Source organism: Pseudorca crassidens, chromosome 4 (genome assembly GCF_039906515.1).
Source record: "Pseudorca crassidens isolate mPseCra1 chromosome 4, mPseCra1.hap1, whole genome shotgun sequence".
NCBI classification, from domain to species: domain Eukaryota; kingdom Metazoa; phylum Chordata; class Mammalia; order Artiodactyla; family Delphinidae; genus Pseudorca; species Pseudorca crassidens.
In genome coordinates this window covers 110,348,023-110,366,976 of record NC_090299.1, presented here as the reverse complement: position 1 = coordinate 110,366,976, position 18,954 = coordinate 110,348,023, and the positions used below count along the sequence as shown (strand labels likewise).

At 40.4% G+C, this 18,954-nt stretch overlaps 1 protein-coding gene across 2 annotated transcripts in view; it reads right to left on the bottom strand.

Annotated features, from left to right (window-relative positions):
* The window catches only part of FRAS1 (Fraser extracellular matrix complex subunit 1), a 464,864-nt gene that overhangs the window by 261,881 nt on the left and 184,029 nt on the right, over positions 1–18,954 (bottom strand). For both annotated transcript variants that reach the window (XM_067736345.1, XM_067736344.1), the window contains exons 4-6: positions 17,775–17,867; positions 5,069–5,228; positions 3,193–3,326 (exon numbers count right to left, since the gene is read on the bottom strand). In XM_067736345.1, coding sequence (XP_067592446.1) covers positions 3,193–3,326; positions 5,069–5,228; positions 17,775–17,867 — 387 coding nt within the window. The remainder of the gene's footprint in view (positions 1–3,192; positions 3,327–5,068; positions 5,229–17,774; positions 17,868–18,954) is intronic.

The following is an 18,954-nucleotide window of genomic DNA, read 5'->3' as shown; positions in this document are numbered from 1 at the left end:
TGGTACTGATGAACCTAGTTGCAGGGCAGGAATAAAGAGGTAGACATAGAGAAAGGACTTGATGACATGGGGTGGGAGGGCGAAGCTGGGGCAAAGTGAGAGTAGCATCGACGTATATATACACTACCGAATGTAAAATAGTTGGCTGGTGGGAAGCTGCAGCATAGCACAGGGAGATGGGCTCTGTGCTTTGCGATGACCTAGAAGGGTGGGATAGAGAGGATAGGAGGGAGGCTCAAAAGGGAGGGGATGTGGGGACATGTGTATACATATGGCTGATTCGCTTTGTTGTGCAACAGAAACTAACAAGGTACTGTGAAGCAATTACACTCCAATAAAGATGTATTTAAAAAAAATTGGTGATAATAGTATCAGGAAGAACTCTCATCAGACTGAACATTTTAATGAGCCTACAAAAATGTGGATGGTCTAGGGCTCTGTTCACAAGGCATCTGAACAGAAGCTGAAGGCAAGCAATTTCAGCATGAATTTACATCACACACTAAGGGAGCAACCCCTTATTTGAACACAGGAATTTCTCCTTTTGTCAGAGATGATCACTAATTCCTAACATCTGATTATAACTATGCAAACAAATATATCCACATTTGCCTACCAAAAAATTGGAATGAATTCCAAAAGAAATTCTATTGTGATCTTTTGGAATGGTGGAAATATGGAAGATCATTTCCTTCTCTGCTTTTCCGCTTTTTGAAAACTTTCCTTAAGGAATACAGATTCCTTTTACAATCTAAAAAACACTTTATGGGCTTCCCTGGTGGCGCAGTGGTTGAGAGTCCGCCTGCCGATGCAGAGGGTGCGGGTTTGTGCCCCGGTCCAGGAAGATCCCACATACCGCAGAGCGGCTGGGCCCGTGAGCCATGGCCGCTGAGCCTGCGCGTCTGGAGCCTGTGCTCCGCAATGGGAGAGGCCACAACAGTGAAAGGCCCGCGTACTGCAAAAAAAAAAAAACAAACAAACAAAAACACTTTATATTAAAAATCAAATTTTTCTAAAGCTCAACACCTGGAAATGCATTTCTTCTGATGAGCTTGTGTTTTTTTTAAATGAATGAGTTTTAAAAAATGAATGAGTTAACACATATAAAAGGCTTGCAATCATGCTCAATGACGTGAGCAACTATTGTTTTGTGATTATTATTATACATAAATGATATGTAACTCATCATTTTGGGAGGCGATACAGTGTAATGGTTAAAAATATGTCAGGTGTGGTCTGTTGAGGTTGTCATGTATAACTGCCTAGGTTAGAAGCAATGACAGTTCATAACTGTGGTACCTTGAGCAAATTATTTAAACTCTGTATCTCAGTTTTATCTACTATAACGTGGGATGATAATAATAGTTCCTACTTCACAGTGTTGTTACGCAAATTAAAAGCTCTTAAAATTAATGATTAGCACATAATATATGCCCCCAGTGTGGGGATGGTGATGGGAAGATGGTGGCGGTGAGAATGTTTCCAACAAAGGTGCTAATTCTACAGCACCTCTTTATATCATCAGAACACCCAATGGTTAATAGTGATATTAAATGAAGAAAAATGGTTTAAATAGTCTGACAGTTGGGTTTTTTTTTTTTTTTTTTTTTTTTTGCGGTACGCGGGCCCCTCACTGTTGTGGCCTCTCCCAGCCACTCCACGGCATGTGGGATCTTCCTGGACCGGGGCACGAACCCGCGTCCCCTGCCTCGGCAGGCGGACTCTCAACCACTGCGCCACCAGGGAAGCCCAGTTGGGTATTTTTTAATGTCAAGGCAAAACTATAGACTTGATGCAAGAGTGATTAAGATCAATCTATTTCCAAGATTTCAGAATGCTTGCATAGCAATTAGCTCTCAAGTATGGCAACAAATTTCATCTTTTTAAGTTAAACAATGCAAACTATAAGTGAGTCCTGTTTGAAGCCAGAATTTATCTTTAACGTTTTTTTAGAATGGGAACCAGTACTTTCAATTATTACAAGCTAACCTCTGATATGCACTCAGGGTTAAGTTTTTAAAGACTTAAAGCAGAAGGTTCACAATGAAGTGTTTCCTCTATCCATCCTCCCACCTCCCTTATTGTAATGGTGGCAAACTGCTTAATTAACCTTCTTACACAAGGGGACTAAAGCCTGGAATGTGTGAATCAAAATGCCCCAACACTACAATATCTTCTGAATGTAAGATATTATGCAACTCTACCAAGAAACTCATTTGTAATCTGAAAGCTAGGACAAGACTTTGTGATGAATTGAGAGGTATGACATGTGTGCAGTAGTTGCTGTAGTGTGGGTAATACAATCTAGTCTTTAAATTGATACATTTTCCCTTTATTTGGCATTTAGCATTTCTTGCCTAATTGCCTTTTGTCTGCCTTTAAAAATATTGCCCAATTGTCACAGTATGCCATGTTATTGATTTTGTTTTATTTGTCACAAAGTACTGCTCTGTATCAACTGAATGTTGGCTTCCAGCTTTTTCTTAGATCGAAAAATGAGCTATTTTTCAACTGGAGGCAAACTCCTTTCATGGTTATCTGTCAACCGCTAAGAAACATCTATAGGAGCTACTGGAAGAAGAAAAAACTATAAAATACCATGTACACCAAATTTATTTGCAATTGATTTTCTATTGTATATCTGTGTGAAGAGCCTAATGTTGTGAAAATCAGATCAGCTTTAAATGAAGAACAAGGTCCCCCTATTTTAAACCTCCCTGGAGAAAATCCTTTCATAATTTGAATCATTATCTAATAAAAATTAAATAAGGCACATCTGGATAATCAGGTTCAAAGACATGCATACGTCTTTAAAAAGCAGACTATACCTATGCATTGAAAAACAATAACAACCCTGATCATCTTACTGAATTTTCCAGATGTTCAGCTTCACATTTTTGGAACATCTGCAACTAGAGTTTGGCGGGCTTCTTTATGTGTACCCTGAAGGCTCAGTTTCATTATGTAACAATTAGCCTAAATGGCTGGTAATTAGACCTATCTGTAGCGTCTAAGGGTAAAAGAAATCTCTCAGGGGTGGTCTCTAAAAGTATAAGGAAAATAAAACCGCCTTTGCTTCTTGTTCTCAGTACTTCCGAGGTCTGCCTGACAAAATCTCAGAAGAGACTCCAAGTTCCTGAACAGTGAAGTTAACAGCCTGTGAAGGATCCATTCTGAGGCTGCCTTCCTTACCTGGTTACAAAACAGAGGATGACACTGAGCTGCGAAGCACTGGGCGACCCCGTTTCTACACACACACTTGGCGCACTGACTCAATGGCCAGTCCTCCCCATCCTGAAACACACGGCCTTCGTAGGAACAGGGTTCTGGAAGGTCAGAGCAATAAGGATTACTGGGGGGATTGCACTTGCTGATCCCAGAGCTGACTGCATGCGTGTGTGGCCAGTGCAGTCACACAGGGCCCTGTGCTCAGGGGCGCAGTGCAAACAACGGAGCCCCATGCTTGGGGTATTGCTCTGCAGTCACTGTATGGAGTGCTTAACTTTCTCTCTGAGTTTCATAAGTGAAGTCTGGTGTGACAGGTAGCATGTGCGACAGGTAGCATGTGCTAGGGGTTTGGGGTCTCACTCATGCGTGGCCCTACCTCCCCGCTGCCTCCTTGCCTTCTGGGTTCTCAGGAGCCTGACCCCAAATCCATGCCCAGTGAAAGCTGCCACCCTCCAACCATAGCAGGGACCTGGGTGTGGGTGGCTGGGGAGTGCATGTACCCTAAGCACCAAGTAGCGGGGGGACTCAGGGCACCTGTGCGGGGGGCGGTCTTACCCACCCAGCAAATATCCCCGTGCCTTAGGGAGTGTGACATGAATAATAAATTAAAAACAGGACAGGTTGCAAAAGCCATGGAAGAAAATAAAAGCTTTTTCCCCCTGCTTTTTGAACAAAGGGCCCTGCATTTTTATTATGCACCCAGTAAATCATGGAGTTGGTGCTGGCTGATCCTCTCATCTCTCCAGGCAAAATGCTCCCAATAGATCTTTCTCATGGACAGCCAACAAGAAAGCACCCTAAAATGTAAGAAAGGAGCCCACAAACCCAGACAGCCCACTCTCTACCCTATCCCTAAACTCTGTTGTTGGAGTATTTTTACTTGTAGGGTTATTTGGCCCAAAGCAGCTGCCCGTCCTTTTCTGGTGGATGACATCTGAAATGCATGAGGAATGCATTCTACTTTCATCCTTTCCTAACCATACTTTTGAATCCCCAGAAGGGTTCTCCAGGGTAAACAGTCACCAGGAATGGAATAACTGGGGATCAGAAAGAAACCGGAGGTCTTTTTAAAAGGAAAAGGCAAGGACAGAGTGTAGCTTCCAGGTGCTATTTAAAAAGAGTAAGTTTAGCTATTATACTCCAGGAGAGAATATAATACAGAAATGAAAATAATTCATATTTACCGTGAAGTAAACACTACTTAATTATAAAAATGGAAAGGGACATATATCCCTAAAATGTAATAAAAGGGTACGTGGTCCAAGCATGGATTCTAAGGAGAGGGCCTGGAAGCATGCCCCTGGCTTGCTGAGCCATGCCTTGGTTTGCAGGCAGGCATAATCTCCACAGCGAAGAGGCCATAAAGACAAATGAAATACCTGCTTCCTACTTGGTGTGTTGTGGAGAAAGATGTTATGTCAACTGAAAGGCCAGCCAGCAGAATTAGTGGTAGTGTTACTACATGATGGAGAAGTGATTTGTCCGTTCTTCTCTCCACCGAGAGGCAGGAGGAACTATTAATACCTTGGCCTTATGCAACCACAGCAAAGGGTCCTTCCTCCCTTTCCTTCCTCCCTTTCCTTCTTAGGAGCTATGAACACAGAGGGATTGCATCTGGCCAAGGCAAAATAATAAATCAGAGAGTCTCAGAATCTCAAGTCTGGAATGCAGCTCAGTCTCTGCAACATTGCTTCTGCCACGTGCAAGGCTACATCTCCGTTCCAATAAGGAATGGGGCTACGGATCTTTGTACCACACTGAGCAAGAAAGAGAAGAGTTGGGATGTCACCAGGTAAACCTCAAAGGCAAAGAGGGTCTCTCTCTACAAGCTCATACTCACTCCCGGGGCCCACACAGACTGGGCAGCAGCTTCCTTCAGGGATGAATTCCAGCTCCTGGTGTCCACACAAGAGTGGTGGGCACGGTCGGGAGGTGCATCGGACTTCCCCATGAGTGCAAGAGCACACAGTGCATGGGGAGGAGGCCCACTCTGTTCCATGCTGTGAGTTAGGGGGAAAAAAAAGACAAGAAAATTATTGTCAGAATATAGGCTTTCATCTGACCAAACAGAAACAAGCCTTCTCTTAAACAAATGAAGGATGGAGCTCTGGAGAGATGGAAGAAGGCTCTAGGCTTGCAAGGCTGAGACCAGTGTTTGCAATATTCCAAGTCAGAGACCAATTTTATTTTATTATTTTATTTTTTTTAACATCTTTATTGGGGTATAATTGCTTTACAATGGTGTGTTAGTTTCTGCTTTATAACAAAGTGAATCAGTTATACATATACATACGTTCCCATATCTCTTCCCTCTTGCGTCTCCCTCCCTCCCACCCTCCCTATCCCACCCCTCCAGGCGGTCACAAAGCACAGAGCTGATATCCCTGTGCTATGCGGCTGCTTCCCACTAGCTATCTACCTTACGTTTGGTAGTGTATATATGTCCATGCCTCTCTCTCACTTTGTCACAGCTCACCCTTCCCCCTCCCCATATCCTCAAGTCCGTTCTCCAGTAGGTCTGTGCAGAGACCAATTTTAAAATTGAGTTGTGTTTTCCTTTTTTATCCCTAAAATTTTACATTTGAAAATTTCAGAGAAGCACAAAAATAAAATAAAAATGACCCCAATCCCATCATTTAAAACATTCTATGCAGACCAAAGTAAAATATGCACACATACATGTATATCTACTGAATTCTTTATAATAGTTATATTATTTTCAATATAGCTCCCACTCTGTATTATGCTTCTTTTTTTTTTTTTGGGCCTTTACTTTTTACCCTGATGAGTTCCCATATTTGTGTTCTCTCTCTCTCTCTCTCCCCCTTCCCCCACCCCTCTTTCTCTCTCTCCCGTTCCAGTGATCTTATGGTCCCAGGGAACCTGTCATAGCCAGCAGGAGGCACCTGGTCCAAATTGTAGAGCAAACTCATTCCTGGCGAGGGTGTCCATCTACACACACAGAATGTCCCTAGCCCACTTTAGGCTGGGATACGACATTCCCAAAGCTGGCACTGTATCGGTGATCTAACAGATCTATGTTTTGAGTTATATGATTTACTAAGCACCAAGAGTATCTAAATGGGCCACTCTCAGATGTGATGCAGAGTGAGGGCGGGGGTAAACCCTGAATGTAAAAAGCTACAAGTATGTTGGTTGCTTGGGGAAGTAGCTGTCAAAATACGTTGTGTTCTCAATGGCAGAGTGGAATGGTGGTGGCCTTTTAAAAAATGTATAAAAAAAAAATGAGCTTAGGGCTTCCCTGGTGGCGCAGTGGTTGAGAGTCCGCCTGCCGATGCAGGGGACACGGGTTTGTGCCCCGGTCCGGGAGGATCCCACGTGCCGCGAAGCGGCTGGGCCCGTGAGCCATGGCCGCTGAGCCTGCGCGTTTGGAGCCTGTGCTCCGCGAAGGGAGAGGCCACAGCAGTGAGAGGCCCGCGTACAGCAAAAAAAAAAAAAAAAAAAATGAGTTTACTCCATAAAGTTTTCCTCTTATAACATTTTCTTAAATATCGTGTTCCTTTGCCTCTATTAAATGTAGCATATGATGATACCTGATTCAGCACAAATCATATATAGACTTCTATTAAAAACGTCACACACACCCAGTGCTCAGTCATCTAAATATAATCTGGGGATTTCAACTGTATCACTGAGAAGCATAGAAAATAAACATCCTCTTGCTTCTCCTCAAGCCAGCATCCAGAATAATTATTCACCTCTCTCAAACACAAAAGGACTCTGTCTTACTTAAACAAGTCACTGCCCCTTTCTTCTGCAAAGCGCTGCCAGGTTGCAAGCATGCCAAGGCCGACGTTTTGGAATTACTAATAACCTGTGCTATTATTGTAACAATAATAGTAATAGGTAGTCACAGGCATCCAGTTATTTGGGAACCAAGTCCTCACCTTACCACCCTGAAAATTACTTTCTTTAGGTGGACTTACTGGGAGTACGAGAGGGCAGAAATGCGAGGAATGCACTGAGTTGGATGAACCACGGATTTCCTTGGATGCATGCATGTTCTCAGATCCAAGCTCAGCCCTCCCTGACTTGGGGACTATGAGTGTGATGTCATCTTTCTAGATTTCAGCTTCCCGGTCTAGAAAACTTAAATGGTAGGACGATATCTTGTGCACTTGGTTATTGTAAAGGTTAAACGAGGCAGTTGTGAAAGAGCCAGCAAGGGGAGTGGCAGGTAGGAGGTGCTCAATCCTCTCCCTTCTCTCCACTGCATGAGTCCATGGTCTTCCTACTCCTTTTCACACCTATGTGCTGACTGTGATCACGGCAACAGACTTGGATGCCAAGGCCAAGTCCTCTCCTATCAATTTTTACTTCTTCTATAATTAAATATAAAATTTCAAATTTAGTGTAGCATATACACGGGCAAGTCCACAACTTGCTAATAAACTATTGGCTAATAAAAGATAGCAGGAAATGGACCTTTATGCTTTGAAGATCTAAGCATAAAAGCAAAGGAAGAAATTGTAAGAGAAAAATTAATAGGTTCTGATGAGTTAAAATTTTAAAAGTCTGTCAAATATACATTATAAAAAAAATTTTTAAGGCAAATGACAAACTGATTTTTAAAAACTGCATAATTTAATATTTTTTTTAAAAACTGATTTTTAAAAACTGCATAATATAATTTAAAAAATTATAATTTTTTTATATTTTATATTATAAAATATAATATATTTTAAAAACTGCATAATATAATTTAAAAAATTATACTCTACTATATAAAATCATTTACAAGCAATAAGAAAAGACTGGAGGCAAGATCAAGATGGTAGAGTAGGAAGATTCTGAGCTCACCTCCTCCCATGGATGCACCAAAATTACAACTCCATATAGAACAACTCTCTCTAAGAACAACCTGCAGACTTGCAGAACAGCTCTTCTATAATTAAGGCTATAAAAAAAAACCTCATTGAGATGGGTAGGAGGTGACCCATACCCCTGGCAGGAAACTCAAAAGCCGAATGAATATCACAAACTTAGAGGACCTCCCTAAGAAGTAAGAAGTTCCAGCCCCACATTGGGCACCACAGCCCTGAGACCTGCACCAGGAAGATGAGACCCCATAACTGGATTTGAAAACCTGTGGGACTTACATTGGGGGAAGCCAGAGAGCTATAGGAAACCAAGACTCCCCTCTTAAAGGGCTTATGCACAAACTCACTCTCTCTGAGTCCCAGCACAGAGGCAGTGGTTTGAAAAGAACCTGGCCCTCTAGCTGGCCTGCAAAGGTGGCCCCAGCACACGTTCCAGCCTGTGCCCACTCCACCTCTAGCCATGCCACCAAGGTAGCAACCCCAATCCAGCTCAGGAAAGCCTTGGCCAGCATCCACTTCAGTTCCAGGCATCTTGCCAGGGAGGCCCCAGCCCTGACTGACATACCCTAAAACCCACCCCTGCCATCCTGCTCCAGCCACAACTGCCAAGGCCACCTGGCACACAAAATCTACATAGGAAGAATTCTACACAAGGCCACACCTTTAAGACCAGGAGAGATAACTGTTTCACCTAATTCACAGAAGCAAACCCAGGAAAAACAACTCCAATGAAATAAAGATAAGTAATTTACCTAATAAAGAATTCAAAGCAATGGTTATAAAGATGCTTATAGAAATTAGGAGAAGAATGGTAGAACACAGGGAAAACTTCAACAAAGAGATAGAAAATATAAAAAAAGAAACAATCAGAACTGAAGAATACAATAATTAAAAGGAAAAATATGCTGGAGGGAATCAAGAGCAGATTAGATGTTACAGAAGAATATATAAGCAACATGGAAGACAGACTAATGGAAATCACCCAATCATTACAGCACAAAGAAAAAAAAAAGAATTTTTAAAAATGAGGATAGTTTAAGGAACCTCTGAGGCAACATCAAGCATACAAACATTTGCATTATCAGGATCTCAGAAGGAGGAGAGAGAAAGAAAGGGGCAGAAAACTTATTTGAAGAAATAATGGCTGTAAACTTCCCTAACATGGGGAAGGAAATAGTCCCAAAGAAGATGAACCCAAAGAGATCCACACCAAGACACATCATGATTAATAAGGCAAAAGACAGAGAGAGAATTTCAAAGGCAGCAAGAGGAATACTATGCATAATATTCAAGGGAAATCCCATAAGGCTATCAACTGATTTTTCAGCAGAAACTTTGCAGGCCATAAGGGAGTAGAATGATATATTTAAAGTGCTGAAAGGAAAAAAAACTTATAACCAAGAATACTCTGCCCAGTAAGGCTATCATTCGGAATTGAAGGCAAGATAAAGAGCTTCCCAGACAAGCAAAAACTAAGATTTCATCACCACTAAACTGACCTTACAAGAAGTGTTAAAGGGTCTTCTTTAAGCAGAGAAGAAAAGGTCATAACTAGAAATATGAAAATATATGAACAAAAAAAAATCTCACTGGTGAAGGAAAATATATAGTAAAGGTAATGGATCAACTATTGAAAAAGCAAGTAAAATTTGAAAAGCAAAAATTGTAAAATCAACTAAAACTACAATTAGTGGTTAAGGAATATACAAAGTAAAAAGATGTAAAACATGACATTAAAAACATAAAACATGTGGAGGGGACTAAAAATGTAGTGCTTTTAGAATGTGTTCAAACTTAACTAACTATCAGCTTAAAACCAACAGATATATATATACATATATATATATATATACACACACATATACATATATATATCTATCAATATATATGAACCTTAATGTAACCACAAACCAAAAATCTACAATAGATACACAAAAAATAAAAAGAAAATAATCAAACTACAAGGGAAGAGACTAAAAGAAGAAGAAAGGAACAAAGAAGTACCCAAAATAACCAGAAAACAATTAACTAAACAGAAACAAGTACATACTTACCAATAATCACTTTAAATGTAAATGGAATAAATGCTTCAATCAAAAGATATAGAGTGAATAGATTAAAAAAAAAGACCCATTTATATGCTGCATTCAAGAGACTCACTTCAGATCTAAAAACACACATAACCTGAAAGGGAAAGAATAGAAAAAGATATTCCATGCAAATGGAAATGAAAAGAAAGCTGGAGTAACACTACTCTGATCAGACAAAACAGACTTTAAAACAAAGACTATAATAAAAAAATACATGTGGTCATTACATAATAATAAAGAAAACAATCCAATTTACAATTGCATCAAAAAGAATAAAATACCTAGGAATAAATTTAACTAAGGAAGTGAATGTCCTGTACTCTAAAAACTAAAAGACATCAATGAAAAAAATTGAAAGAGAAATGGAAAGGTATGCTGTGCTCATGCTATGGAAGAATTAATATTGTTAGAATGTTCATATTACCCAAAGTAATCTACAGATTCAACTCAATCTCTATCAAAATACTCACGGTATTTCTCACAGAACTGTAACAAACAGTTCTAAAATTTGTGGAACCACAAAAGACTCCAAATAGCTGAAGCCAAATTGAGTAAGAAGAACAAAGCTGGCAGTATCACACTCCCTGATTTCAAACTATACTACAAAGCTATAGTAATCAAAACAGTATGGGGCTGGCATAAAAACAGACACATAGGTCAGTGGAACAGAATAGAGAGCCCAGAAATAAGGTCACCACTCGTGGTCAATTAATCTACAACAAAGAAGGCAAGAATATACAATAGAGAAAGGATGACCTCTTCAATAAGTGATGCTGGAAAAACTCGACAGCTTCATGTAAAAGAATGAAACTATACCATTTCCTTATACCATATACAAAAATAAACTCAAAATGGATTAGAGACTTAAATATAAGACCTGAAATCATAAAACTCCTAGAAGAAAACATAGGTTGTACGCTCTTTGACATGAGTCTTAGCAATATTTTTTTTGTTCTGTCTCCTCAGGCAAGGGAAACAAAAGCAAAAATAAACAAATGGGGCTACATCAAACTAAAAAGCTTTTGCACAGTGAAGGAAACCTCCACAAAATGAAAAGGCAGCCCACTGAATGGGACAAAATATTTGCAAATGATACATCTGTAAGGGGTTAATATCCAAAATATAAAAAGAACACATACAACTCAATTAAAAAAAAAGTCCAATTAAAAAATGGGCAGAGGACGTGAATGTTCATTTTTCCAAAGATGACAGAAAGATGGCCAACAGGACCACGAAAAGATCTTCAACATCACTTGTCACCACTAGTTATCAGGGAAATATAAATCAAAACCACAGTGAGATATCACCTCATACCTGTCAGAATGGCTATTATCAAAAAGACAAGAAATAACAAGTGTTGGCAAGGATGTAAAGAAAAGGGAACCCACATGTAATGTTGGTGGGAATGTAAATTGATATAGTCACTTGGAAAACAGTATGCAGATTTAATTTTTGAGGAAAAATTAAAAATAGAACTACCATATGATCTAGTAATTCCACTTCTGGGAATTTATCTGAAGAAAACAAAAACACTAATTCAAAAAGATATATGCACCCCAATGTTCACTGGAACATTATTTGTAATAGCCAAGATATGGAAGCAACCTAGTGTCCATCAAGAGATGAATGGATAAAGAAGATGTCACACACACACACACACACACACACACACACACACACACACACACACACACAGGAATATTACTCAGCCATAAAAAATGAAGTTTTGCCATTTGCAAAAACATGGATGGACCTAGAGGATATTATGCTTAGTGAAATAAGTCTGACAGAGAAAGACAAATATTGTATGACTTCACTTATATATGGAATCTAAAAAACAAAACAAAAGAATAAACAAAACCAAACGAAAACAGGCTCAGATACAGAGAACAAGTAGGTGGTTATCAGAGCGGAGGGGATATGTGGCGGTGAAATAGGTGAAGGGGACTAAGAGGTACAAACTTCCAGTTATAAAATAAATAACTCATGGGAACGTAATGTACAGCATGGAGACTATAGTCAGTGATATTGTAATAACTTTGTATGATAACAGATGGTAGCTAGACTCATAGTGGTGATCATTTCATGATGTATAAAAATATTGAATCACTATGCTGTGTACCTGAAACTAATATTATATTGTAAGTCAACTATAACTCAATTTAAAGAAAAAGAAAAAAAAACCCTAATGGAAAAAAATAACAACAAGCTTATGGAATATTCAACTTTATTAACTGCAAAGAAATATTATTTAAAATAAAATTTGATAATATCTTTTAATATCAGATATGGAAAGTGTTTAAAATTCATAGTAGCTATTGTTAGTGAAGCTGCAGTGGAGTGGAATTCTACACAGAGCCTTCTCTCATGATAGCACCTGGAACAACTCAGCCAGGCGGGACCTACCCTAGGTAATCAGACCCGAAAAGAAGCTATACTATCCATGATAGTCCCACTGGGTTTATCATTAGACACAGACAACTTAAAATTGAATTTTAATGACCACAGATGTCACAGCTTCAATACTTAAAATCTTTAGATGCTTTGACCTACTAATTTCACGTTTAAGAAGTTATCTGGAGAAAATGATCAATGACACACCAAAAAGTTTCAATACAAGGAATTCCATCTCATTGTTCTTCATAGTGAAATTGGAAATGTTTTCGTGAATATTGCAAGCTACCCAAGTGCCTAATAATAGGAAATCATGTTCTCCAAGAGTATGCTGGGGAACTATTTACAACATAATGTTTTATAAAAAAGCAAGATATAAACTGTATACATAGTATAATTACAATTATGTAAAAACATATTTCTCTATCTATCTATCTATCCATCCACTCATATTCACTGCCAGCCGCCCCCCACAACAAAAAAAAACCTGAGGAAGCAATAGTGGTTTTCATAGCTTGGAGATTACTAGTGGATTTTTTTCTGCTTGAATACTTTTCTATTTTCCAAATTTTCACCAATAAACAAATATTCACTTTAGTCATCAGAGAGCAAAGTACTGTTTAAAATATCTAATGAATCATTTGCATATCTTAAATAAAGTAAAATTTGAAAGCTGCTTAAAAAACAACTTGAAGTGAATGTCTTTATTAAAAGTTAGGAGATTGCTTCTAAACATCTAGACATTTCATTAAAACAAGAGCTTGTTTTTGTCACTACTGAGAAACACTAACTGTCATTTCTTAAACATTTGCAATCATACCAACTCTCAGATGAGGCCACAAAAATTAATTATAATAACTTGTCAATCACCAAAGTTTTCTCAACTGTAAAATGAGAGGGCTGTATTAACTAATCTCTTCGGTACCTTCAAGCTCTCTAATGGTGTGAATCTATTATCTGACTCAAGAGACATAAAATTAAGCAAGGGATTCTCCCTTCACAATAAGCTTGAGAATTATGGGAATAACAAAGAACATTCGTCAGGGAGACTCCACTCTAGATGTCAAAGCCACAGAAGCCCAGACAGTGATCCAAACTGCACAGAATGATGGAAAGGAAGTATTCTCACCTCTCTCTTAGAGAAAAGTCACATGAGTCCCCTTCATTTTCATCTCCTACTCTTATCCCTAAATCAGTGACACCTCTCTCAGCAGAGGGAGACCAGAGATCAAGGGGTTTGGTACATGCTGATAGATAGATAGATAGATAGATGACAGGTAGATATTTTTTAATTTCACAGTGTTTTCTATACTCATTTACAAAAGCTGTATTTTTTATGAGCACTGTAACAAGCAAAGGAAGCTCTGTAAAATCAAGAAATAATACATACACAAAACAATGCTCCCACAAGACCTGTGCTGTAGCTGTGCCATCTTAATACCATTAATACCTTTTGAAAACCTGTGATTTTGACACTGGCCAAAAGCACATTCTGCAGACCATATCTTATATATATTCTTCTGCATAGCCAAATAACAAGTCGGTTTGGCTGTCCAAAGGAAAGATAAGCTCATAAAGTATTTGCCTGGCTTAATGACAGAACAAAAAAATAATTTTTCTTCCTATAATTTGTTCCTGTTATGATGTTATAGATCCAGAATACTAAAAACCTGGGGATGTTCCATGCATATTGTAATTACATCCTCTACTTTGAAGAGAACAAGGCTGCAGAATTCAGTATTCAGTTCTTGTCTCACACGCATAAATTAATTCTCCTTTCAGCCTCACAGACAGGCAAAGCAAGCAGACCTCTCCCTCCACACTCCTGTATTGGATCGGATGCGGGCACTAGGGCATTACCACCTGCCACTTTCTTTTTCAGTGAATCTCCAAGCACCATCTTCTAAGACATGACATTATCTGGTGCTGAGATTAAGTTAGTAAAGAGGAAAAGAAAGGGGTTAAAGGTCCTTTCTCCTCCCTTTCACAGGCTAATTTGTGGGGAAAAGAACAAGGAAAACGCATTCCAACACTCTTTAGGAAAATGTATTTCAGGCTTGTCTCCCTAACTGGTTGGCAAGGCTGGGCAGAGATCCAAAAGCTAATTTGAAAGGATAGCTTTGGGAGGTCATGGACAAAATAGTCACCCAAATGCCGGCTGTAATAAGCCCACGCAAAACTTACATAACCTGGTCAGCCAAAAGGCTCAGGTGTTTTCCTCACTCCAGAGAAGATGTGGGGACTTGACTTGCTGGAACGTCAGCTGTACAAGGTGCTGCCCACAATGCCAGCAAAAGAGGTCCCCTCATGAGGCGAGGCTGTTTCATTAAAGGTGGCCTCTCCATGCCGTCCTGAGCTCAACCCACCTTTGACTTTCCTTCTCTTCAACTTCATTCTCTGGGGACAGCATCACTTTAACAGATGCCCCTCCCACCACACTTGCTCTATCCTAAAGCCTCTTCTAAATCTCTCTTTTAGGGGAAAGCTTCCACTTCACCATTCCAAAGCTCTTAAAGCACCAGACTATTTCATAACTACCGGGGCAGAGTCTCCATAACTCGTCCTATGGGATGCAAGCCAGAGGCTAAGGAGAGAGGATTACCGCTGTTCGGCAGGAGAGGAAGGTGCTCTGGAAACTGCTTCCCAAGCAAGCCAAGGGCGCAAAACAGAAAAGGCTCCAAGATTCAGGAAAAAACCTAGTGATGCAAGGGACAAGGGGAGATTCAGACCCAACCCAGACAAGCATTTAACCCACTCAAGGAAATGAATAATATTAAGAAAAACTTGGCAAGAATCTAAAAAGGTGAAGAAAGAGAGGAAAGAAGAACAGGAAGATAAGAAACATGATCGGTTTCACTTTATTAAGACTAAAATTCGAGGATTTTGTCTCAACTTAAAAAAAAAATCATTCTTCTGTTTCTATTTGAAGAAGTAGACCACTGGAGAGTTTTTTCCCTTCAAACTACAATTCCTGGGCTTCCCTGGTGGCACAGTGGTTGGGGGTCCGCCTGCCGATGCAGGGGACGCGGGTTCGTGCCCCGGTCCGGGAAGATCCCACATGCCGCGGAGCGGCTGGGCCCGTGAGCCATGGCCGCTGAGCCTGCGCGTCCGGAGCCTGTGCTCCGCAACGGGAGAGGCCACAACAGTGAAAGGCCCGCGTACCGCTTAAAAAAAAAAAAAAAAACCCTACAATTCCTGAAATTCAGCCATTTTCTCAGTTACATCAAGTACCAGAAATATAATTATACACTCTCAGGGGAGTACATTCTGAAAGTTGCATATGGGAAAACAAGGCATGGGCATGATCTTACCCAGTTTAGAGCTTCCCATGGACTGTGTCAGAGCCAAAGGGGTGAACTGCAAGGGAGGCAGGGAGAAGAAGGACTTTCTAAACTCTTCCAGAAAAAGTAGGAGACCAAGCGGATTTCTAATTAACCCATCAGCAGATCTGTGGTCCCTGAACTGCCCACCACACAGGTTAGTTGGTCTGAGACCAACATGCCCTTGGGACAAGGACATGGATAAGCTGGAGAAGGGATTTACTCATTGTTTGAGTCGTGATGTTTATTGAGCACCTACTCTGGGAAAAGTTCACCAGGTTAGGTGGGAGGCAAGGAGGCTCACTATGAAGGTAGACAAAATATTGTCAATGTTCTCAGAAATCTTAATTCAAGATAAGAAGATTGCATGTGTGCATGAACATAACACAAGCAAGCAAATGACAAGTGTCATTAGAGTGGCCATGCAGAGTCATTGAACTCTGACGTCTCATGTCCCTGGAACCACCTCTTATTTGAGATGTCTGTTGTTCCCCCAGATCCTGGCCTCATTTTGGATCCTAGGGCTCTTTCACTTGAAAGATTCAGTTTGAGGTTTTTGACCTTGAACCACACACCTGTTCCAACCACTATGAACTGGCATTAATTCCGTCACCAATCTGCCCCTCAGCACTTTACATTTCACAAGGGATCCTCTTGTGTGGCGTGTGAAGTTTCCACCACCCTACATATTGCAGACTGAATCAAGCAGCACAAGGTGATACGTGGTATGCAGGCACAGATCCTGCTTGGGTATCACTCAGCAATACATTGTGCAGAAGTGAAAGAGTGACTTCCTCGGGTAATGTGGAGACAGTGGCTTAAGTGAGGTGATCCTGTCCCACGGGGAAAGCACACTGTACTCACGGAGTTTTAGGTACACACACTGAATAGCAGCCTAGAGTAGGTATATCAAATCCGGCTAACCTATGCTCTCTCCTGAATGGGTAGAGACACTAACTTGGGGAAAGTTTTGTATCAGGTGGAAGATGAAGATTAAAGCAAAGAGCCTCTTTCTAACACATTCAACTTCACCTGCTGCCTCGGGGGAGCATGTAGGCATGAGTGGAGATGAATTGTAGTGATCCCATTTTCATATTTTCTACTATAAACCTTGCAATAGTCCTTTAAAATCAGTATTTAATATCTCTAAATTAATCCTACAGGACCTGGAATGAGAAAGTATAATAAAAGAACTTCAGGGTTGATTTCTAGTACTGTGGTTCTAAATGTGGTGGAGGCGAGCATTTTCATTTTCATTCCCCCTAGGGGAAATGTGGCAATGCCTACAGACATTTCTGGTTGTCAGGACTTCAGAGGATACAAACTGGTGGGTAGAGGCTAGAGATGCTGCTAATCCTTCTATAATGCAGAGGATGGTCCCCACGACAAAGCCTAAAGTGTTAATAGTGATGAAGTTTAGAAACTCCACCCTGAATGAGGAACAAAAGACCAGGGCTCTAGGCCAGGTTACACCACTTATTGGTACTATATGGGGCAAGTAACTTATAGTCTTTGCAATTCTACTTTTCCATCTTTAACACAGGAGTAATAACATCTGCTCTACTCACCTACTCAGGGTTGTTTATAAAATCAAGTGAAAAAATGTATGTGGTACACAAAGGCAAGCTGGCCCTTTTATTATTCAGCATTACAACTTCTTCATCATCAACATTCTCAGACTATTCTTTATACAGACACGAATTCACCTGACAAATATTTACATGGGACAGTAAATAGGACAGTTTTAATCTTATTCAAGAAACCTAAATGCCCACGGAAAGTCAAATAAGCTTGAGGTCCTCCACCGTCCAAACAAAGGGGAAAAAAAATCCTCTCTTGTCAGCTTTACCTTGTCAATGATCTACAGACACTGAATCAACCATGGGTCAGAAAATACTTACCGTGTGAATTTTCTTTTCATGATGGCAAGATCCAGGAGTCCTCAGCACACACTCAGGGCAGCACTGGTTGGCGGGTATTTGAAGCACTTCCCCCTGAGCATTTAAAAACAGCTCAGTGTAAAGTAGCAGCAACGAGCAGTCACATCAGAGTCACTAACTCTCATGAGTTTCCACGGGTGACAACAATAAACAGGATAAACAGAACACACTAACGCAAAGGATTCTCTCTGTCAAGATGAGCTTCTCTCAAAGATAACATGAACCCCCTTGTGACAGTAATTTCCTTGAAAACTGTCTACATCTTTTCACATGTAATGAAGTGAAGAATTTTATTCACTAGAAATGCTCCATCTGAGTGTCGCACCAGAAAAGCAGTAGGGGTGAGATAAGAGCTCTATTTCCCGAAAACAGAGAAGAGAAGACTTGGGCGGGCAGGGCCGCAGAGCTGGCAGGTCTTCTAACAGCCTATAGATGCCTGATGGAGCCAGCTGGGGGGGGAGCTAAAGTTCTAATGTTCACTTTGACCTGAGACACAGAGTAGCAAAGCACAAGGGGCAGGTGAGGGAAGGACAGAGGGGGGAGAGGAAACAGCATGGCTGTGGAGGTTGCACATGTACTGTGGGGAGCTGGATAGGATTCCTGGGCTCCAATAAAGATCTACATTGTTTACCAGGGTTTCTATAATTGCAGTTGTGTTTCCTATCAATACCTGACACTATCCAGGGAATGGGCCTCCACGTGATACCTTAGGATTTATTGGGAAGTTGTCACATGTTAACCAACCATCTATTCGCCACTGTGAAGGATCTGTTTATCCAAGATTATTAAAACTATGGCACATACATGTGTCTTTGGGACCCAATCCTTCTATTAGACCCTCTGACTCAACCTGCTCTTCCACTTAGCATTTCCTCAAGTCCAGAGATGTGGCAGAAGGGGTAATTAGTGATTTTGATCGAAAATGGTAGGAGATCCTGAATTAACCAGGAAATCATGACTTGTCCACAGAATAAAAGCCTACAAAGAATTCAGCTGGTAGATTCAAAAAATTATGTAAGTCATAATGTTTCTTTGTTATTTGGGGCTGCTTCCATTAAAAAGAATTGTACCTACAAGAGAATGTTAATTGTACAGAACTACATCCTCAAGAGTGGGTGGGAAATAGGGCTACTATTTCACA